This window comes from Cynocephalus volans, chromosome 2, assembly GCF_027409185.1.
Source record: "Cynocephalus volans isolate mCynVol1 chromosome 2, mCynVol1.pri, whole genome shotgun sequence".
In the NCBI taxonomy this organism is placed as follows: domain Eukaryota; kingdom Metazoa; phylum Chordata; class Mammalia; order Dermoptera; family Cynocephalidae; genus Cynocephalus; species Cynocephalus volans.
Window position 1 is genome coordinate 115,831,671 of NC_084461.1, and position 25,193 is coordinate 115,856,863.

General features: G+C 33.5%; 1 protein-coding gene across 1 annotated transcript in view; it reads right to left on the minus strand.

Moving 5' to 3' along the window:
- RAPGEF6 (Rap guanine nucleotide exchange factor 6) overlaps window positions 1-25,193 on the minus strand; it is a 226,433-nt gene that overhangs the window by 130,101 nt on the left and 71,139 nt on the right. The window contains exons 5-6 of the mRNA XM_063087303.1: window positions 20,103-20,172; window positions 4,233-4,376 (exon numbers count right to left, since the gene is read on the minus strand). Coding sequence (XP_062943373.1) covers window positions 4,233-4,376; window positions 20,103-20,172 — 214 coding nt within the window. The remainder of the gene's footprint in view (window positions 1-4,232; window positions 4,377-20,102; window positions 20,173-25,193) is intronic.

Genomic DNA, 25,193 nt, shown 5'->3' on the forward strand with positions numbered 1-25,193 from the left:
TAGTAACCATAACAGCATGATACTGGCATAAAAATAGACACTCGGACCAGTGGAGCTGAATAGAGAACCCAGAAATCACCCCTCAGGCTTATAGCCATCTGATATTTGACAAAGGCAACAAAAACATACATTGAGGAAAAGACTGCCTCTTCAATAAGTCGTGTTGGGAAAACTGTACATATTCACATGCAGAAGAATGAAACTAGACATGCACCTCTCACCATATACTAAAATCAACTCAAAATGGATTAAAGACTTAAATATAAGACCTGAAACTGTAAAATTACTAAGGGAAAATATAGGTGAAACACTTCAGGAACTAGGTCTGGGCACAGACTTTACGAACGTTGAGTCTGAAAGCATGAGCAACAAAAGAAAAAAACAAATGGGACTATATCAAACTAAAAACTTCTGCTCAGCAAAGGAAACAATCAATAGAGTGAAATGACAACCTACAGAAAATTTTTGCTAACTACGCATGTGACAAGGGATTAATATCCATAGATAACCAGGAACTCAAGCAATTATACAGTAAAAAAACAAAAAAACTCAATTGAAAAATGGGCAAAGGAGCTGAATAGACATTTATCAAAGGAGGACATACACGTGGCCAAAGGTACATGAAAAAATGCTCAACATCACTAGTTATCAGGGAAATGCAAATTAAAACCACATTGAGATATCACCTCACCCCATTTATTTAGATGGCTATTATCAAAAAGACAGAGGATAACAAATGCTGGTGAGGATGTGGAGAGAAGTGAATGCTCCTACACTGTTGGTGGAACTGTAAATTAGTACAACCACTATGGAAAACAGTACAGAGTTTTCTCAAACAACTACAGATAGATCTTCCATACAATCTGCAATCCCATTTCTGGGTATATACCCAGAGGAATGGAAATCATCATGTCAAAGGGATACCTGCACTCCCATGTTCACTGCAGCTCTGTTTCTGTTAACAATAGCCAAGATATGGAACCAACTTAATGTCCATCGATGGACAACTGGATAAGGAAAATGTGTTATATACACACCATGGAATACTACTCTGCCATAAAAAAGAATGAAATTCTCCCATTTCCAACAACATGGATGAGCTGCAGAAACTAATGTTGAGTGAAATAAGCAAAGCACAGAGGGATAAATACTGTATGTACTCACTCATAAGTAAGAAATGAGAGAAAAAAGGAAAGAAAGACCACAGTGGTGTGTTGGACTTGTAGAAGGAGAGAGCATACCCGAGGATACAAAGTGGAGTGGGGGGAAGGGGGATGGGAAGGGAGGTTGGGGATAATTGGGTGGGGGACATGGAATACAATCACAGTTTGTGGTAATGGGCATGCTGCCAGTATGGATCTGGCCATCATATCTTGGGCATGAGTGGTGACAATCAGCTTTGTATCCCGTGAACATTCATAACCAATAGTAATAATAAAAAGTTTTAAAAAACCATTTAACAGCATTCAAAGATGTTCAGATTATATATTTATGCTTTAAAAAGTTACAAAACATTATGTAGGTTTTTAAAAGTTACCCCAATATATAGATCTAGCTACATACTGAAAAGCTTTATCTAATAATACACAAAATGTCATCAACGGTTATATAACTGGGTGGCAGGAACAATCAATTTTTAATGTTTCAAAAATAGACACGTGTAATCAGACAAAATACGTCAGCTTAAATTAATTAGTGATGGAGAAATTTATTGTATAAAAAGAGAAAGAAATTGTTAAATTATAAGAACAGGAAATGAAACGTGTGGTTCTGGATGTAGTCATAAATTTTGGGACTATTTTATATTAGGGTTTGTTATCAGAAATAGAATGTATTAAATCAACGAAATTAGGCAAATGTGACAAAATCCTTAGAGCTGCCTTAAATCTAATACTTATCCCAGTTCAAACAACTCCCTAAATAATCTTTCTTAGATTTCTTAGATTCCTAACATGGAATGAGTAAATTTCTGTTTCTGACAATCAAAAGAACTAAACATACCCTTGAGAATGTTGCTGCAATCAACTATCCCTCCATCCCCCATATTATTATTTAAACACATGCAAACAAAAGAGGAAAAGCTTTAGACTAACTGTTCTTATATTTTGGGGATCATGACTCCCTTGGAGACTGATAACTACGGGACTTCTCCCTCCTAAAACAGACAGGAATTTTTTCTTTCTTAGTTTATCTTTATTCCTTGATTCAACTACTTTTCAGTCTAAAAATAAATTATCTACAATCACAAGATTAAAAACTTCTTAAGAAACAGCTTATATTTCTCCTGGTGTTACAAAAGTTAATATTTCATCTGTCTCTTTTTCAATATTTGCTTATGAAAACATACCTTCAATACTTGTATATGTTTCTGCACTAACACATATTATATACATTTGCCCACATCTCAAGGGATGTTTTTCTTTCTTTCGTATGCCTTACAGCTTATCATGAAGAAAGCTCCCAATCAGTCCACTACCTGAGTTCTCAGATAGGACTCTTAATCTATACGTCATTCAGGCAATAAAAAGGCAAGAAAATTCACATATATGTCTAAAAAGATATGGTAAGAACTTTTTAAAAAACATTAACAAAAGCAAAAACGAAACTCCCAGTGCTAAAAGTATTTCTGAAGAGTTCTGGTCAAGATGGCGGAATAGATGGTCCCCAGTGTTGCCCTCTCCCAAAAATCAACCAATTTACAACTATAAAAATGTAACAGCCGCCAAGCTGGGGCAGCTAGAACTCAGAGGAAGAGGAGGAGAGACCTATGGAGTTCATGAAGGTGGGAGAAGCCATGATGAGAGAAAGAAAAAACTGCTTGGAATGTTTTGGGCTGTGGCCTCTTTAAGGCTGGAGGAAGAGTTGGCAAAGGTGCAGCTGTGCCCTTTGGATGGAGTTGCTTGGAGGAAGCAGGGAGAAGAGGGCCTTGGTGGCGGCCAGGACCAAATAGGGTTCCCATGGACCCACACAGGAGCGAGGAACCAGAACTGAAAAAAGGAGCCATTCAGAGGCTGGTGAGTCATCGCAAGGGACCAGCATAGAGCCCGTCCCATGGTAAGTGTTTTGCATAGGCAGTGCGAGTGATGGGCCCACAGGGGGAACACTGGAATACAGCAAGGTCAACTGATCTGCCCCCCAATTAGCGCAGGACCACTCAGAGGAGACTGGTCAGGAATATAGAATTGCATGGGATGCAGTTTGATGAAAAGATTCAGGCCCAAATCAGAGTTTCTACATAACCCAGGTGCACTGGGCTTCTGGAGAGCTGGAAGTACCTATAAGGTCAACCATTAAACACTGAGCTGCACAAAAAGCCTTCCCTTGGGAAACAGCAGCAAAGCAGCAATTTAGCTCAACCACACAGCTCAAGTACTGGTTCCCACAGGAAGTTCCCTCATTTTAGAAGTAAGCAAAAGACAAAAAATTAGTTCAAGCACAGGCACACCACCAGTGCCTTGGGGCTCTGCCTGGGGGCCCGGGGCATGGATCTGGGACCGGACCCCACCCCCGCCCACAACCGGGCACACCACCAGCACCAAGGAGCATGCCAAAAACATCACCTCCATGTGGGTGGCCCACCACAGCCACCACAGTAACCATGGCTGCCACGAAAGTGGCTAGACATCACAACCACCACACAGATGGTCCACCAGCCACTGGAGTGCACTGACACAAGGAGAGTCATGAGCAGAGATCAAAGAAAAGAAGAGGATGTCTCTCTCCACAAAGCCCATTCCAGAGTGACAGAAGAAGCATCTGCTATATGATAATACTGGGGGACCTGAACACACCTCTCAGCATTGGACAGATCATTTAAGCAACAAAACAACAGAGTAACCATTACTCTTTCAGAGAGAAGATATCTAGGGTTATCAGTGGTAGGAGAGGGGAGGGAAAGGGGAATAGGGAGAGATTGGACAAGGGGCATAAAGAATAAGTACAAATTGTAACAATATATATACTAATAATATTGATTTGATCAACATATGTCAACACTGAATCCCCAAAATATGTATAACCAATTATGATTCAATAAAAAAAAACTAAATAAAATAAAAGTATTTCTAATGAACTAACCAAGAAGTATTTCAAAAAATTATACAGATTTATTTAACTGTCCCAAACTTTTACATATAGAGTCTCAGGTGTTGATATTACCAAAAATATATGTAAATTAAGCACTGTATATAAAAATTAAGAAAGATCCATGAAGTATTCCTAAATATACTCACAGAAAGATAGCTGTTAATGTCTACATCATCAGTAATGGTTTGGCGCTCTCCTTTACAGTTGATTTTCCGAAACCTTCGTCGAGACTGTCTGGCAGGAATTTCTCTTTGTAGAATACTATCTTCATTATCTTTGGAATTCTCTACCTGAAACACATGTTCACATTCCTGATTAAAAATCCAATTTTTCCATATTACTGACAATCTATGGAGTCTTAACAGGCTCATAAAGAGGCTTCATTTACTTCTTTCAAGAAACCATCTCAAAAAAAAGTCTGTGTAGGACAATCCTCATGAATTCAAGAAGACTAAAAGTGATGTTATTATAGAGATTAGGAGACCACAGTTTCCTTCCAGGAAACAGTCTCTCTAGTGCACATAAACATATATCTCCTAAGTAAAGTCACTTACCAGAAATGAAGGCTGTTAATTACACCTACACATTCAATAATTACAACTTCTGAGTTAGTCTAATTATAAAGTACCTGAATGTACACATATTTTACTTAGCAAAGAATCATTGTTATGACTTCAGTGAATTGCTATAAAGTAAAACAAAAACATTTTATGCATTATTCTTCGGTGTTCATCTTAATGCATGACAACAGCCACAGTAAGGCTGGCATCTTTTAAGAAAGAAAGAAGGGAAAAAACTAACATTTATCAAGGGCTTAAAATGGGCCAGCATGCACGTATATTATACTATTCAGTTCACATGGCAGTCCTGTAAGCAGGTATTACTATATCTAGCTCATAGACAAAGTAAAACCCAAAGAGTTTAGTGACTTTCCATCTCATAAGAGTGAAACTTATTAAAGGTGAGTTGGAATACAGGTCTATATGTCTCCAAAGCTTATGATGTTGATACAAGACTGTCCAACCACAGTCTTTAAACCATAATTTAAAAAAATAATTATTTGTACAAAGGCATATTGATATGTTCTAAAACATACCTTAAAACTAACATCATGTCCAATAAATAACAAATGATGATTTCCTATTACTTCTTGTTGATGTCATACTTCTTGCTAATATTATCAAAAATTTCGTACGCACACAAATATGTAATCTCATCAACATTCCCAACTCTCCTGCTTGTCTTTCAAATCTTAGGTTCAATCATTTCTCAAGTTGTCAATTCTTCTTTTATAAATCCCTCTCATAATGCCCTTTCTTTCATTCCCATTACCACATACCCTTATTCAAGTCTTAATCACCTCAGTTCTGAACTACAGCAACAGGTGATCCTGCTGCTTTAGACATGTTCTCCAATTCCTTCCAATATGGTCAGATAACTCATCATTACATCAGGATTCCTGTTCAAAATGCTATAATGGATCTCTAATGTTTACCAAATAAATTATAAACTCTTATATATCTGATATGCAAAGCTATGTACCCCCATCTCCAAAATACTTTTATCACTTTATCTTGCTTATATAACCCAAGAAAAGCTGTTCCCTTCTCCCCACAAAAAATCCTCTTACATAAAAGCTCAAATGAGATATGCAAAATTACCTAATGAATTCTCAGAAAGAACTAATGTCTAATCTGTTCTGTTTCAAGTGTGAGAGTTCAAGAGTAAGAAACAGCAAGTCAATGTGACTATTTATGTGCTGCTATATAAGAATAATTTATACTCTGCTGTCTATGTAACTTAATTCCTCAATTCGTGTTATCCTACCCATTCTTCCTTTACATACTACCAACTAGACACTACCAATCATTTAAGACTGCCATCAATTGCCATCTCTTCCATAACCACAAAAGACATTTCTCTCCTCAGACCTTGACTGGTTTATTGTGTATACACACCTAGACTTCTCATAAATGGGACATGCTCCTTTTCATATTTTGCTATACTTCTGCTTAAAAGTCCATTCCTTCTTTGCCAACATGCTGACTTCCTAGACATACTTCATAAGTTCAAACAATCTTTCCTCTACTCCTGGAAGGTGTTACTCCTTCTATAGCACTAAGTATACCTATCATAATTATTTGATAAGTCTACCTCACTAACAGAATGACAAGCTCTCTAAGGCAGAAACTATTCTATTATATTCATCTTTGTTCACTTAACACTCAAGAGGTTTGCCAAAATGGGTGTTAAGTAAAATTTTCCCTATCTCCTCAAATATGTTAGGTCCTTGGAGATAAGTATAAGATCCTCAAGAAATATACAGACAGGCAGAATAAGTTACTAAATATGACTCTTCTAAAAAGTAAAATCTAGAAGAGACAAGAGATTGATTTTCAGCTCAAGAACTAAAAAATTTTGTGTAGGCACTAAATACATGGTACCTCCTTGAGATTCAATTTCCCCTTCTAAAAAACAATGGGAGAACCATAATATAGGCCATGCACCAGAAACTGTAAGTTATCTGTTTAAGGGTCACAACAACTCTATTACATAGCTACTCTTTCTATTGTAATAGATGGCACATAGTTTCATAAAAGCTAAGTAATTCACACAAGTGGGTGAGTCAGGACTCAAAACCCAAGTGTGACTAAAAAGTTTATCAACTTTATATTGCCCTATCCCAAAGAATGAACTAGATTATTGACAATAGGTGAGAGTCCAATATTATATGATTCTTAGATCTTTTAATGTCTACCATTTATTGAGCAAAAGCAGAGATTTAAACAATAAAGGCTCTTCAAAGTAGAAATGGAAGTAAATTAAATTTAATAAAAGACTTTTTAAGTTTCAAAATATTGGGAAAAGTAGCAAATGCAAAGAAAAATCTAACCAGGACTTTTATCCCAGGAGTATAAAGGATTAAATAATCTTAACAAAGTCCCCATTGAATACAAAATGTTGTATTACAACATTAAATACTTAAATGTTGCATTAAAAACATTAAATTTTGCATTAAAAACAATGTGAATTAAAAAAAATAAAACTTTACAAAGACATAACTGAAATGGCACAATAGTAGGGAATCCAAAGGCCAAGAAGGAAATGAAAGCAATACACTTGGATGCAGACCACCAACAAAGCCCCTAATCTACCCAATAGAAGACCTACTCATAAAGCTCATCCCAAGTAGCTACACCATCATTATAAATGGCAAGTAAGGTCTAAAAGCTATCACCCTCAGTCTTTACTGCTCTATATATGCACAATGCCTAGCATTAAATCCAAATTATGACTCACATAAAAAAAAGGAAGAGTTAAAAAAAAAACACTGCCAAATGACAAAGCAATCAACAGAGTAGTTTACGGAAATTACAGCTGATCACAGACACGGGGACTATCACAGAGAACTTAAAACTATGATTAATACATTAAAGTCTCACTAGAAAAGACTGACAACATGCGCAGATGAAGAATTTCAACAGACATAAGGAAAATATAAGACAGAGTAAATAAATACATTAGAAGCAAAAAGCATGGTAATAGAGATGAAGAATGCCTATGGCAAGCTCACCAGGACACTCAACACAACTGAGTTAAGAATCAATGAAATTAAACATAGGTCAATAGAAATTACCCAAACTGAAAGAGAGAGAGAAAAAGAGTAAAAAAAAGAATACTGAAGAAATTGAATGGCATATTAAGACACAACTAAAAAGGGAATTAATAAATTGAAAAGATGGCTCCAAGAGAATTACTCAGCATGTAGCATAAAGTTACGAAGAGATGAAATTTAAGAAAGCAAGCTTAGAAGATAAAGAGAACAGGATGAAAAGATTTAACTTACATTTAACTTAAATTTACTTTTTGACAGGAGTTTATCAATTTTATTAATCTTTTCTGGGAACCAACTTTTGCCTTTGTTGGCCCTGTCTTTTTTAAGTTTGCTTTTTATGACACTGATTTTTATGTTTATATTTATCTTTATTATTTCTTGGCTTCTAATTTTTGTAAGTATGCTGCTCTTTAATACTCTGACATAGATACTGACTGTAAGCCTTTCTTCTTATAGCATTAAGAACAGCAGGAAAGGCTTAAGCTGAATTCCAGCACAGCAGGAAAGGCTTAAGCTGAATTCCATATGTTTTGATGTCATCTTATTTCAGTTAAAGTATTTTCTGATTTTCACAGTGATTCTTCTCTGACAAGTGATTTAAAGTATACGCCTGAATTTCAAAAGTTTCATTTTGTTCTAGTTGTGCTTTTGTAATTGGTTTTAAAATTAATTCCATGGTAGTCAGAACCTATAAACTGTAAAATTTTAAATCCTGAAATTTTTTGAGATCTGCTTTATGTCCCAGCATACAGTCAATTAAAAAATTTTTCCACTTGCACTTGACACTAGATGTATTCTGCTGTAGATAGGTATATGAGTATTCTCTATATGCCTAATAGAGTGTGTAAATGGTGAGGTTCATGTCCTCAATATCCTTACTGATTCCTGATGCTTGTTTTCTCAGTTATTTTTAGAGGTAATGTTAAAATCTTTCACTGTGATTGTGGGTTCATCTAGTTCTCATTTTACTAATGACAATTATTGTTTTGTGTATGTTGAAGCTGTATATATTAGGTATGTAAAACTTCAGGATTGTTTAACCTTGATACAATGATCCTTTTATCAGTATGCAATACCATTTTACATTAAAAAATACTTCTTGCCTGAAAATATACTTTGATAACGGAGACACACTAACTCTATCTTGGTTATTGCATGAAATATTTTTCCATACTTTTAATCCTTCTCAAGTCTTATATTTACATTGCTGTTTTGGAAGTGGCATACACTTACGCTTTTAAAATTTTAATCTGATATTCTATCTTTTTATTGGAACATTTATATTTATTGTAATATTCCTGATATATTTGGATGAAAATCTACCATTTTGTTTTCTTCACTCCTCCTGTTCTAGGTTGCTTTTTTCTCCTCTGTGCCTTCATTTTGTAGTTTTGTTACTCTATTTCTCCTCTTACCAATTGTAAGCTATACATTCATTTAGATTGTAATATACATCCTCAACTTACTGAAATCCATGTTAATTATTACACTTAGCATTTCCTAGAAAATGCAAAGTCCTTAGTAATTTTTTACTCCATTTTCCCCTTCATTTTGTGATATTTCATGTTTATATTCTATATACATTTTAAAGTTCAAAACATATTTTCATTATTGATTTATACAGCCAATATACATTTAGATATACCCATATATTTATCCTTTCCATTGTCTTTATTTCTTTTCACATAAACATGCCTCCGTCTGAGATCCTCTTCTGCCTATAAACCTCGCTTTTAGTAAACTTTAAGTCCCTATCTACCGATGAAACATTTTTTAGCCTTAGTGTAAAAATGTGTTAAATTCCCTAACAAATGAAGGTGAAATTACTCTTGACGGACTTACTATTGTTCCTTTAAAAGTAATTGGTGTTTTCCCCTCTGACTACTTATATGATTTTCTCTTTATTTTTGGTTTTCAGTAATTTTACTATGATGTGTTAATGCATAAGTTTCTTTGTGTTTATCCTGCTTTGAGTTCGCAGAGCTCTAAAATCTGTGAGTTGATGCCTTTGGGGTCACTTTAGAAAATTTTCAGTCATTATCTCTGAATACTATTTCTGTCATTCTTTCCTCTCCTTGTACAACTCCAATTACATTTAGGTAAGAACTACTCATTCTATTGTCTGTCTGCTAGCCTACGTTATGTATTTTGTTTGTTTCTTTTTCCTTGCATCTGTATATTTTCTTTCTGCTGATGATCCAGTTCCCAAATTTTCTATTCAGTCAAGTTTTATCTGCTGTTAAACCCCTCTACTGAAGTTTTACTTTGTTATAGATGTTTCTAGCTGTAGAATTTGCAATTCATTCTTTCATTTTACAGTTTCTAATCTTCTGCATTCTCCACTAAACCCTTAAAATACTAACCAGCTATTTTAAAATTTGTGTACATTATCTCTGATATCTGAATCTTTCAATCTCTTGTAAGTTTGTTCCTACTGTCTTTTTTTTTTCCCTCTCTCTTTGGTTGCAGTCACTTTGTCTTGTCTTCTGGTATGCCAAGCGAATTTTCATTAAACATTATACACTGCATATAAAAAGTATATAAGTACCAACCAGTCCCCCTCTAAAAGTATAAATGTATTTTAAGGCAAAAGCTGGTGTTATCTTCTTTCAGGGAGGACTGATAGTTAAAATAGGTGTAGATTGTTTTAATTAGAGATCCAGTTGATTTAAACCTAGGCTTCAGGCTTTGTGAGGCCTAGTCTATTTCTAGTTCATTCCTTCTCTGCGGGCTCAGGTATAACAACTTACAACTGAGGTCTGAACTCCAAGTCTTATCTAGTTTCAAAAGACCATCAAAAGGTATGCAAAGAGTCTTGACATCTCAACCAGAGATTTCTCCTCAGATTTTCAGATGCAGCTTCTGAAATGACTAGTGTCTAATGGAAAAAGCACCAAATTTCAAATTCACCTTCCCTGTACAGGCATACCTCATTTTATTGCACTTTGCTGATACTGTGCTTTTTGCAAATTGAAGGTTTGTAGCAACCCTGCATTGAGCAAGTCTATCAGCATCATTTTTCCAACAGCATGTGCTCACTTTGCGTCTCTGTGTCACATTTTGGTAATTCTCGCAATATTCCAAACTTTTTCGTTACTGCTATATCTGTTATAATGGTTTGTGATCAGTGATCTTTGATACTACTATTGTATTTGTTTTGGGACACCACAAACAACCCATATAAGACTGCTAATTTAATCAATAAATGTTGTGTGTGTTCTGACCACTCCACCGACCCGCCATTCCTGTCTGTCTCCCTCTCCTCAGGCCTCCCTACTCCCTGTGACACAATATTAAGATTAGGCCAATTAACCCTACAATGGCCTCTAAGTGTTCAATTGAAAGGAAGAGTCACACATCTCTCATTAAATCAAAAGCTAGAAATGATTAAGTTTAGCAAGGCAGGCATGTTGAAAGGCCAGAGAAACTGAAAGCTAGGCCTCTTGTACCAGTTAGCCAAGTTTTGAATGCAAAGGAAAAGTTTTTGAAGGAAATTAAAAGAGCTACTCCAGTGAACACAAGACTGATAAGAAAGCGAAACAGCCTTATTGCCAATATGGAGAAAGTTTTAACCATCTATGCATAGAGGATCAAACCAGCCACAACATTCCCTTAAGCCAAAGCCTAATCCAGAGTAAGGCCCTAACTCTCTTGAATTCTGTGAAGGCTGAGAGGTGAGGAAGCTTGCAGAAGTAAAGTTTGAAGCTAGCAGAGGTTAGTTTAAGAGAAGAAGCCATCTCCATAACATAAAAGTGCAAGGTGAAGCAGCAAGTGCTGATGTACAAGCTGCAGCAAGTTACCCAGAAGATCTAACTAAGACCATTGATTAAGGTGGCTACGACAAAAAACAAATTTCCAATTTAGATGAAACAGCCTTCTTCTAGAAAAAGATGCCACCTAGGTCTTTCATAGCTAGAGAGGAGAAGTCAATGCCTGGCTTCAAAGTTTCAAAGAACAGGCCGATTCTCTTGTTAAAGGCTAATGCAGCTGGTGACTTTAAGTTAAAGCCAATGCTCATTTACCATTCCAAAAATCCTAGGGCCCTTAAGAATTACGCTAAATCTCCTCTGCCTGTGCTCTATAAATGGAACAACAAAGCCTGGATGACAGCACATCTGTTTACAGCACAGTTTACTGAATATTTTAAACCCACTGTTGAGACATACTGCTCAGCAAAAATAATTCCTTTCAGAATATTACTGCTGATTGGCAATGTACCTAGTCACCAAACAGCTCTGATGGAGATGTACAACTAGATTCATGTTGTTTTCATTCCTGCTAACATAACATCCATTCTGCAGCTCATGGATCAAGGAATCATTCTGACTTTTATTTAAGAAATACATTTTGTAAGACTAGAGCTGCCACAGACAGTGATTCCTCTCATGGATCTGGGCAAAGTCAATTGAAAACCTTCTGGAAAGGATTCACTATTCTAAATGCCAAAAAGAACACTCATGATTCACAGGAGGTCAAAACATCCACATTAACAGGAGTGTGGAAGAAGTTGATTCCAACCCTAATGGATGACTTTGAGGGGGGTTCAAGACCTTAGTGGAGAAAGTGATTGCAGAGGTGGTGGAAATAGCAAGAAAACTAGAGTTAGAAGTGGAGCCTGAAGATGCAGCTAAAACTTTTCAATCTCATGATAAAACTGTAACGGGTGAGGCGTTGCTTCTTCTGGATGAACAAAGAAAGTAGTTATTCCTCGTATAGATGCTGTGAACACTGTCAAAATAACAAAAGATTTAGAATACTACATAAACTTAGTTGATAAAGCAGAGGCAGGGTTTGAGAAGACTAACTACAATTTTGAAAGTCCTACTGTGTGTGGGTAAAATGGTATTAATCGCATACTACAGAGAAAATCTTTCATTAAGGAGAGTTGATTGATGCAGCAAACTTCATTAACTTACTTTAAGAAACTGCCACAGCTACCCCAACCTCTAGCAACCACAACCCTAACCAATCAGCAGCCATCAACATCTAAGCAAGACTCTGCAACCCTCCACCAGCAAAAAGGTTATTATGACTCTCTGGAGGTTTAGATGGTCATTAGCATTTTTTAGAAATAAAGTATTTTTAAATTAAGGTATGCACATTTTTTTTAGACATAATACTATTTACACTTCACAGACTTCAGTGTAGTGTAAATGTAACTTTTATATGCTCTGGGAAACCAAATAATTCATGTGACTTGCTTTTATCGCGATATTTGCTTTACTGTGCTAGTCTGGAACTGAACCCGCAATACCTCTGAAGTATGCTTGTACTTCCATTCTTTTTGGAATATTAAACCCTCAAGTTCCTTGCCTTGACAATTCTGATGCCTCCAAAAATGCTTCCTATTTTTGTCCAGCTTTTCTGGCTGTTCTCACTAAGAAAGCTGGTAGGCAACAAGCTAGTCTGCTACTACTGAAAGTGGAAAGCTTCCTGAACCTGTTTTTAAAACAGTTATCAACGTAAAAATGTACATGGTTTAAAAAATGTACTTGGGGAGTTACAAAGAAAAGCTACTTCTAATGTGCAGAGGAAACCTTTTTTAATTGTTTGGTTTTAGAATGTCTGATCGTTACTGCGATGATGGTGAATGATGTTTAAATTTCTATGACATAACTATTAATTTTATTTTATCTTTTAAAAAATTATCAATATACAATATAGTTGATTTTTGTGTTCATTTATCAATTATCTTTTTGGTTTCAGCTATCAATTTTGAACACTACCTACCGACACTATGAAAAAGATAATCTTTTTATAGTGTTCCTCACTCTACTCCTACTTTTTGATTGGTCTATTATTTTTGGTCCTTCCATTGGGTCCTTCTGATGGATACCTATCTAAATTTAAGTAAATATCTATTTCACATTTCATCAATTATAGACAACATACGTCAACATGAAATTTTTAATTAACCTTTGTCAAAACAAAGTGAGAACTTTTAAGCCTCCATATTCAGTTCCTGTATATTCTTCTATTATATTTTGATAATTTCCTCCTTTCCGCTCTGTTTCTTTTTACAGCTTCTGTTAATTAGATCCTGAGATTCCTGAATGGATACTCTATTTCTATTTTCTTTCACTTCCTATACTTCAAGTTCTTCAAGTAATTTCTTCAACTATATTTTCCAGCTCTTCTATGAATTTTTTCTTCATTTTAGTAATCATGTTTCTAAGGAGACAAGTTTATTCAGGCTTCCTAACTCTAATAAGATCGATATTATTACCTGTCTAAGGATACTTCAAAAAGTTCGTGAAAAAAATAGGATTAAAAGATAACACAAATCTTTCCATGAACTTTTTAAGGTACCCTCGTATCTTCCTAGGATAATTTCCATTCCATCTTGGTATACAAATTTGTGTGCCTATATTTTACTAAAATGGTTTGTTATAATGTTTTAAATTTTATCAGTTTCAACAGCTATTTCTCCCTTGTCATTTTTTATTTCATATAGTTTTTTCCCTTTTTTGTTTATGTTGCCTAATAGTTTGCCTATTTTGCTAATTATTTAAAGTAGGATTTTGATTCATTCATTAGGTCTAGTCTTTTTATTTTCTATATCATTAATTTCTGGTTTTATTCTTATTATTTCCTTCCTGTGCTTTATTTTGGCTTACTTTACTGTTCTCTATATACCTACTTCAAAAAGTTCATGGAAAGATTCAGGTTATATTTTAATTCTATTTTTCCACAAACTCTGAATCTTTATATGCTTAAGTTTTGATATTGGAACATAATTTTTCCTTTCATTTATAACTGATAAAAGTGTTTAGTGCTATTAATTTTTCTCTGACCACTTTTAGATGTATGCCATAGAGCCTGATATGGTAGTGTACAGTATTTTCATTATGATTTTGCAAAATTCTGTAACTTCAGTTTGTATTTTCTCTTTGACAAAAAGTTGTCTGACAGGTTTTTAAATTTCTAGGTGAAAGGGCCTTTTCTGTTAATTAGAGTTTCATTGTGTGTGATGAGAAACTGTTTTTAATATGTCTGCTTTATGGAAATTACTGACACTTTTTACCTGTAAACTAAGATATAATCAATTTTTTTGAATGTGCCACTTAAAGGGCACTTAACCTGTAAAATTCAACACATTCATAAGATCCACCATATTATTTATGTTGTTTAGGTCTTCTCTTTATTTTTTGCCTATTTGAATTATCTTGTACTGAGAGGATTTAATTCTATTTAGTAGTGTATTTCTACATCTCACTGAATTGTTTACAGTTTTTGCTTTACATAGAGAGTTTCTGCATATTTTGGTGCATAGATACTTATGCGTTACACCTTCACTGTAATTTTTAGCATTAAAAATGTCCTTCTATATCACAGTTAATGCTTTTTGGCTTGAATTCTACTTTTTCTTGTATTAAAATTAGTACACTGTCCTCTTTTTGTTCTCATCTGTCTAATATACCATTGTCCAATGCATTAATTTTAGCTTTTCCAAATCATTTGTTATAGGAGTTTCTGTTGTGAACAGCACATAGTCCTCTTTTGTGAGCCAAGTTGAAAATCTTTTTCTTATAACAGGTGGATAAAGCCCACTCATGTTAATTGATATAAGTAATATTTTGGTCTCAATCTTTTGATAACATTTTATAATTCTGTGTATTTTGCTATATTTATTTCTCTAAGATATTTATTCTTTCTTCTTTAATAAAAATATTTCTTTTGATACTTAGAAAGATCTGTGTTTTTGTCCTAGTGGTTACCTTTGTAGTTAAACCTTTTAAAAGGCTCTTTGTCCTCTCTTTCCTTTTTTTCCTCATACAAGTTTTTATTAAGTTATAATTCAGATACAGGTTGAGCATCCCTAATCTGAATTGCTCCAAAATCCAAAACTTTCTAAGTGTTGACATGATGTTCAAAGGAAATGCTCATTGGAGCATTCTGGGATTTTGGTAGAGATGCTGAACCAGATTATGTATTTGTAAATATTTCAAAACCCGAAAAAATCCGAAATCCAAAACACTTCTGATCTTGAGCATTTCGGATAAGGGATATTCAATCTGTACCATAAAACTTATCCTTTTAATAAGTGTACAGATCAGTGTTTTTTTATATATTCACAAAGTTGTACAACCACCACCATTATCTAGTTCCAGAACATTTTCATCACCCAAAAGAAATCCCCCATACCTATTAGTGTTCACTCACCATCCCCCTCTCCACAACCCCTGGTAACCACCAATCTAATTTCTATGGATTTCCCTATTCTGAATACTTCATATAAATGGAATCATATAACAGGTGGTCTTTTTGTGGTAGAAGGTACTTACAAAAAAAAAAAAAAGGAATAAAATAGGTGACCTTTTCTGTCAGGGCGCTTAGTTAATGTTTTCAAGGTTCATCCATGTTGTAGCAGGTATTGATACTTCATTCCTTTTTATGGCAGAATAATATTCCATCACGTGGACATATGACATTTTGTTTATGGACTTATCAAGTCAATGAACATTTGGGCTGTTTCTCTTTTTTGGATATTATGAATAACAGGTACATTAGTGTACAAGATTTTACATGAACATATGCTTTCAATTCTCTTGGGTGTATACAGAGGAGCAGAACTGATGGGTCATATGGTAACTCTATTTTTAATGAGGAACTGCCAAACTATCTTCCAAATTGGCTGCACCATTTTATATTTCCACCAGCAATATCAACGTATAAGGGCATCTTTGCCAATACCTGTTATTGTCTGCCTATAAAATCTTTTATTTGCAATTATTTTCAAGTTTGACATTCTCTGTCTTTAAGTTATGCTGTGAGTATGGTTTGTGTGTAGTTCTTTTACCCTTTTTGTAGTTCTCCATTTGTTTTTGGAGGAAATATTGGGATATAGGAAGTTAGGTGTATGTTATTGTCTTTAGCTACCCAGGAGAAGCTACATTTAAAAGTTAAATTAAAATAATAAACTGATAAAACTCAATACAGCAATACAGGTTAAATGAAATAATCTTGTCATGAGGAGGGTGTCTTTTAAGCATGAACCCAAATCAGAAAGTCGTAAGAGGAAAAAAAAACTTGATAAATCCAAAAAAATAAAAATTACAACTGTGATAAATATATTTTAGATATAAAGTTTAAAAAATGATACATTTACAGATTTATAAACAAAAACACTCATTTATTTAGTAATAAAAAACTCTTAGGAATAAATAAGGAAGGGCTGGCCAGTGAGCTCAGTTGATTAGAGTACAGCCTTCTAACACCAAGGTCATGGGTTCAGATCCTCATAAAAGCCAGCCTCCAAAAAAAAAAAAAAAAGAAAAATAGGAATAATCCAAGTAGGAAAATAGGCAAGAGATACAGATAATAATAAGAAAAATCCCCTATACAGTGTATAAAAGTATGCACAACCTCACCATAATAAATTAAGACAGGAGATTACTTTATAAAGTGTAAAATTAAAATCATTAATGTACTGATTAAAATGACTAACGTATCAAGTGATCAAGAAGGTATTTAGTAAGAGGTATTCCCAATCACCACTGTGGTTATTCAAATTTAGACAAATATATGCATAATAAAACCATCTGATATACTTGGATCACTCATTTATAAGAATTCTGAAAAATTTCATCTTTTTTGGATTATTTTCCTGTATAACTCATAAAGCATTTTAAACTGTGCCCATCATCAATAAAACAGTTTTAGAATTTAGTAATTGCCAACATAAACATATATATGTGATATGACATTTTTGTGACTTTTAATTTTATATACACACATGCTTTCCTGAAACATTTGAGAATAAATTGGAGCTACAGTGTTCCTTATCCCTGAAATATATCAACATGTATTTCCTAACAAGACTTTGTCTTACATAACCACAGTACAATTATCAAAATCCACAGTCCATAATTCAAATAACATCAACTGCCCGGCATCATTTACAGCTACCCCACCCTGTAGGACTTAATATGAGATCAAGCATTGTATTTAGTTGTTATTTCTCTGTTTTTCTCCTTTAATCTGGAACTATTCACTAATCTGCGTATTTCTGACACTGGGCATTTAGAGTATAAGCCAGTCAATTTGTAGAACGTCTATTTAGTTTGTCTGTTATTTCCTAATGATTAGATTCAAGTATGCATTTCTAGCAGGAATATAACATAGAGGTGATGTTTTTGCCCTCAGTGAATCACATCAGAAGGAGTATAACATCAATATGTGCCCATATTCATGGCGGTAACAATGACTGCTGTTGTGGTAGTGTCTGCCATGTTTTCCCACCAGAAATTTAGTAATTTTCCCTTTTGTAAATGATTTGTGGGGAAATACTCTGAGACTACATAAGTACTTTGTTTCTCACCAAACATTAGTCCTCAAGTTTTAGCATTCATTAACGATTTTCTAACTTAATCATCCCATTCCTTCAACAGTTATTAGTAGTTGGCATTTCTACTGTCAGGAAGAGCTTTCTCTAATTCATTCATTCATATCATTAGGACTTATGGGAGTCCCTTCAACCTGGCTCCTGTGTCCTTGTTCCTATAATTCTCTGAATACTTCCTTATTTTGTGGAGTGGGTAATGAAAGTATTTTATATCTCAATAGGGAGGAGGGTTATAAGGGGTATGCATTTGTCAAATCTCATCAAATTGTACATTTAAAATATGTGTATTTGTGTATGTTAATACCCTAGCTAGCAGTGCTTTCTACAATGTTATGGACAAACAATTCCTTAACTACTTTATGTATAAATAAATATATCAATGATAATGGAAGACAAGTATCTTATTGTTAAAGACAGGAGTACTGAAAAAGCCAGAATAAACTCTGGGTTTTTAACACAGAAATATAAAGAAATAAATATACAGATGTATGTATATAAGTGTGTGTGTGTGTGTGTGTGTGTGTGTGTGTGTGTGTGTGTGTGTGTACTCAAATACACAGACATATTTTCTAGCTTTGCTCACTGAGAGGTCCTAGAAGCAATGAGACACCTGGAGCAATGAGCACAACTAGTAGCCAGATCTTGGTTACTAAATACTTTTCTCCAACAAAAGCAAGCAGGTCTCCTTAGAGAAAAGGCTGACTCCAGGTTTGGGGCAGGGAAGTATAAAATGAGCCTGTAGCATCTTGTATTCAATGTAACTTAAAGTTTTTTTCCTTTTCTTCCTCCCTATATGAAAATATCTATGTATAATAAAAATTAAAATACAATGTATATGAGAACACTTTGTAAAAGCACTACTCTTCCCCTATACAGTATGAGAAATATGAAATATATCAACTGACAAATAAGAAAACCAATACTGCTTGGAAGTTTTCTTGTCATGTCCCTTAATATATATATTTAAAAGAAAGAAATCTGAGGCACTAGTAGGTATCCCATATATCCAATGTTTAAAGAAAATAAATGTAAAACAATGCACAGTCCATGCCTTGAACAAACTTGAATTTAAGCAACATTCACCGAATACTTAATATGCAGACAGTTATTATGCAATACTGTGGGAGCTACAGACTGAGTAAGATACAATCTTTGCCTTTCAGAAGCTTAAAATCCAATCCATTGTTTATATGAAATTTAGGACAGTGAGTTCATAGTTACATAGATGATCCAGTATGAGAAAGAAAAAACAGAAACAATTTGAGGATGTCAATCTGACATAGAACCATGAAATGAAAAGTGGTTTAGTTCTGAGCCCTGACATTAAAATGCTTCATTAAGAACTCAACCTCACTTCTCAACAGTTTAAATCAAATGAGATGATGTGATCATCTACATGGGATGCTAGTATAACAATGAGTCCATTCAGTATATGCTATTTTTTAGTAAGGTCATCTCAGAACAAGGTAAAAGGGAGCTGTGTTCTTGATTCTTCTAATGCTTTAAAAAAAAAAACAAATTAGATCGTCTTAAAGTTACATCAACTACCTAGCTCCCTTAAGAAAAAGTAAAGAATTATTCCTTAACTTCACCCCTAAATGAAAACTCATCACAAATAATTAAAAAGTAAAAATATTAAGATCTACACCATATCGTACTTGGATCTAATTTCATGTCTCTTTCTCTCTACCTCTTTTCCTTTATGGATGTTCAAAGTTTATTGACAAAATTGAATAAGAAAGGAGAAAACACTTGAAAAATCATGTTCCCTTTTAAGAAGACTTTATTTTTATTTTCTGGTGGGAGGGGTAAAAGAAATTGCCAAATTTGGAACATGTTATATGTATAATTGTACTGTATTTCACATTCTCTCAAGATCAGAAAAGGTTCTGAGTATATGAAAATGTATAAACTTTGTATATGGTTCTGATGTTAATTAATAAAATCTCTAAAAGGTCATAGTAATGGAATCTCCTTGAGTGTTTAAAGCCAACTACATTTAAAGTCCAAACTGAAGCATATCAAAAACAATTCAGCATTCTTTAAAGTTCTTACCACAATCATTTCTGAAGGCTCTAATACAAGACAATCACATCCTCTTTTTCCTCCAAACTGCTTACCAAAACTACAAAAACAGAAAAACAATTTCTTTAGCAAAGATTATAAATAAAATATATCATTATAGGGAAAAAAACAAACAACAGCAACAAAAAACCCACATGTTAATCAAGAAATTCTGATCCTGTATGTATATGTGTGTATGTATTTATTTTATTTTATGTTTTGGCAGCTGGCTGGTACAGGGATTGAACTCTGGACCTTGTCACTTATATTAATAAGATAAGATTTTCTCAGAAACAAAAACAAACAGGGAACCCCCCCCCAAACCTCCAAAAACCTTTCCTCTTGATTGTCCAGTTACAACAGATCTTAATATAGTTCTGTATGAAAATTCTTTTAAAATTTCTGCCTTTAACTAGCCACTAAAATTAGTCATAAAAAAATACTTGCCTAATCTCAAATTTTGAACATCTGTCCATATATGTTGAATTAAAGGAAAAACATAACTAATAAAGAGTGATACCATGATTGTGCAATATTTTATGAAAGTAATCTATTGTAATCTCTTGGGAACAGTATTAGACAAATATAAAAAATCATTTAAAAGTTCACATTTGAGTTATAAACAAATGTAGTTAGACACAAAGATGATTAGTTAAAAATACTGGAGCCACTGGTTATCTCTTTGGAGAAAGCTAAAGCTGGATCAGTACCAGAAGAAAATGTGAATATTTTTTATATTCTAGATCTGAGAGAAAGATTTCTAAGCAAAAAAAAAAAAAAAAAGCAATTATGAGGGAAGAGGAAAAGATAAGTTTTCTTTTTAAAAGATAAACTAAATTTTTTAAAAGGTGGGGGGAATAGAAAAAATACCTGCAAATTATATGACACACAAGAGGTTAACATAGTTAATGTTGAGAGTGCACTTAAAAGACATTATAAAGCAACCTAAAATATTATAATATTTAAAAATTTAGTGCCATGGTCAATTGTAAAATAAATATAAATATAAAATATTATTCCAAAATAAACAAATGAAAAAAAAAATACCACTAATAATGCAAACATTAAAAATACCAAAAATTAAACTTAATAAATTCAGAAGTCATTTGTAAAAAAAATTATACAATTTTACTGACAGACTAGAAATAGGTCTTAAATAAAGAAAGTAACGTAACGTACTTTTATGGGAAGGCTCAATATTATAAAAATGACAATTTTCCACCAAGTATAAGGTTATATACAAATAATAGTTTATAAAAAAATCCTCACCAAAATCCAAATGAAATCACTTTTTAAACACAACCAAAGAAAAGAAAAAAGAACCCTTGTTTTTCCTTAAGCAGAAGGACTATGTTTTCTGTTTCCCCAAACAAACTTACATCACCTAATACATTAAAAAAAAAAAAAAACAAATTTGTAAAAATTTGCTTTCATGCAAGATGGAATAACAGAACTGAATTTATTCTCCCACCTGAAAAAAAGCAGAAAATCAGACAAAATACATAAAACAACAATCTCAAGACAATGAAAAGTAGGCAAGACAGGGCTGTAATAAATAAAGAAAAGGAATAAAAAACTGCAGTGACCCCTACAGTGTCCCATTTTATTAGCAGGGCAATCTCTAGGCCACAATACAATAAGGGAAAAGCCTAACAGATAATCTTTTTTGCAATGAAGAGACAGAGATAGAATTTGGGGGTGCAAGTGATGGGGGAAAGATGCTTAGAATGTGCAGGGCAGAGTAGCAGAAAGGAACGAACAGCGGAGAGAGAAAAGAATGTATACAAGAGTGTACATGAGAGTGTGCATGCATGATTGTGCATATGTGCTTTGGAGATCTTCATAAAGGTCCCCTTGAGTCTTTGGACGACTACTGTGAATATGTTTGAACAAACCTAAGAGCCAGAGTGGGAAGTTCACATAATACATGGGGCACTGGGTAGGATTCTCAGAAATCTATTTCCTTAGTAATGTGATAAATTAATCTTACACTAAAGAAGTGCTGGACTTGCTCAAACAATTGTTTTTAAAAGGCCCAAAATAACTGAATGGATTCCAAATAGCTAGGCTGTAAGTTAGAAGAGAGCCTTATACTAGCTAAAGAAATACAACATAAGCTGGAACCCAACAACATAAAATTCACAATATATGACATCTAATAAAGCAAAACAAAACAAAACAAAAAAACAGCATACAAAGAAACAAGAAAACATAATACATAATCAAGAGAAAAACTAATCAATAAAAATAGACCTAGAACTGTCAGTGTTAAGGGAATCAAAAGGACATTAAAATAGCTGTTTCTAAATATGCTCTATATGTTCAAGAAAGTAGAGATAAATATGAACATGATAAAGAAAGAAACAGAAGATATAAAAAAAAACCTAGTGGAATGTTCTATCACATCACATATGTAGACACATAAAGCCTGGCTGTCCCATTTTTTTAGTAGTGTTAAAATTGTGAGTGCTTTCAGACAGTGTCAACTTGATCTACCCACTATAAAGTTTCCTCTCAATTTTTTATCTATTAATTTTAGCATCCATTTATTTATTTATTTATTTTTAAATTTTATTTTGTCGATATACATTGTGGCTGATTATTGCTCCCCATCACCATTTAGCATCCATTTATGATCAGTACTTAGATCAAAAGTGTTATTAGGACTACTGAAATAAACATTTTATAATTCTACCATTACTACTGAATTAATTAGCAGGAATACTGATATAAAAAAAACCTCTCCTCATCAACTATTGAGTTCCTGGAACTACAGTTTATACAAAAAAAGCAAAGTAAATACTTCAACGGCAGGCAATATGATAGTATACAAAGTAAACCATATGGATTCTACAAAGAAGCCACCAGAAATAAGTTTAGCAGGACTGAAAGATACAATTTTAATATCCAAAAATCAATTGCTTTATAGTATATTAACAACAAAGAATCAGAAAAATAAAAAGATCTTTTAATTCCATTAAAAATAGAATAAAAATGTAGATGTTTGAGATAAATTTATAGAAAATGTACAAGACTCCTCCAAAACTACAAACTAAAAAAGCATAAAGCATTGCTGAGAGAAATTAAGAAGATCCAAAGAAAAAGAGACATATCGTGTTTATGGATCGAAAGACTTGCTATTACTAAGACTTGGCATTTCTCTCCAAATTGTTCTACAGATTCAATGCAATCACAATAAAAATCCCAGAAAGTTGCCCTGGAGGATTAACATAATGATTCTAAAATTTACATGAAAATGTAAAGAACCTCAGATAGCTAAAATGACTTTGGAAAATGAGAACAAAGTTGAAATATTTATATTATCAGATTTCAAGACATACTATTAAAGCTAGAGTACTCAAGATGACGTGGCATCAGATCAATTTACCGATCAATGAAACAGAACAAAAGGAGTCCCAGACATATGTTCAATTGATGTTTGACAAAGGTGCCACAGGAATTCAATTGGCAAAGATAACCTCTTTTATAAATGGTGCTGTAACAACCAGATATCAATACAGAAGAAAGGAAAGGGCAGAAATGAGTTGAAGGCATTCCCTCTTCCCCTATTTTCTAAGAGTTTTATAGGATATGTAATAATGCTTCCTTAGGTTTGAAAATGTTCATCAGTAAAGAGATCTGGGCCCAGGCTTCTCTTTGTATTCAAAGTTTCTATTTCTTTTTGAGTCTATTTTTGTAATGTATGTCTTTGCAAGATTTGCCCAATTTGTTGATAATAAAGTGGTTCATAAAATTTCCTTGTGATAGTAATACTTTCAATTTCTGTGGGCTAGTAATGTCCCCTCTCTTTCAATGCCTGATTCCAGTAGCTTCTGTCTTCTCTCTTTTTTTTTTTTCATAGTCTATCTAACTCAAGGTTTTATCAATTTTGTCGACCTTTTTTCTTTAAAAAAAAAAAACAAACTTCATTTCATTAATCTTTTTCTCTGTTATTCTTCTGGGTTTTATTTTACTGATTTCCACTCAAATCTTCCTTCTGCCTACTTTTAAGTTTACTTTGTTCTTTTCATTCTTAAGATTAAAAACATAAAATGCCTGAATAAAAACCACAATCTTCTCATAAATGTGCTATAAATTTCCCTCTAAGTACTGTTTAGCTGCATTCCATAAATTCTGATGTGTGTCCATTTTAATTCAGTTCAAAATACTTTCTAGTTTCCATTATGAAGTCTTCTTTGACCTAGGGGTCATTTACAAATACATTATTTAAATTCCCACATTTCTTTCTGGTATTGATTATAATTTAATTCCACTGTAGTCAGTAGACAAACTTCAAATGACATCAATCCTTTTAAATTTACTGAGACTTGCATTATGGCTCTAGAATATGCCCTACCGTGGAGAATGACTCTAAAGTCTTGAGGGGAAAATGACATATCAGGTTAAGGTGATTGATAATGCTTTCCAAGCTTTATCTTTACTAATTTTCAGTCTAGTTGTCCTATTATTAAGAACAGAATTTGGAAATCACCAGCTCTAACTGTTAAACTCCTACTGATCCTTTTAATTGTGTCAGTTTTTACATCATATATTTTGGGGCTCTCTTATTAAATATATAATTTAAAATTGCTATGTGTTCCTAACATATAAAATTTAAATTTGTTCCTAATGTTTGAGGAGTATAACATTGCTTAGTCTCTAGTAATATTTCCTGTTTTAAAGTCTATTTTAACTGATACTGATATGGCCAATCCAGACCTCTTATGAATAGTTTGCCAGGTATACCTTCCTCCATCCTTGTACTTTCAATTTATTTGTGCTTTGAAACTAAAGTGTGTTTCCTGTAGATAGCACATAACTGGATCTTGGATTGTCACACAGTGTGATAATCTCCATCTTTTGATTAGAATGTTTCAACCATGCACATGTAACAAAATTACTGACATGGCTGAATTATGTCTGCCATTTTTCTATCTGTCTATTTTTTTGTTCTTCTGTTCCTCCTTTACTACCATCACTTGTGTTAAACAAATATTTTGTTTAGTGTACCATTTTAATTCCTTTGTTGATTTTTTTAAATGCTATTTTTATTTTCTTAATGGTTAATTCAGGCATTGGAAT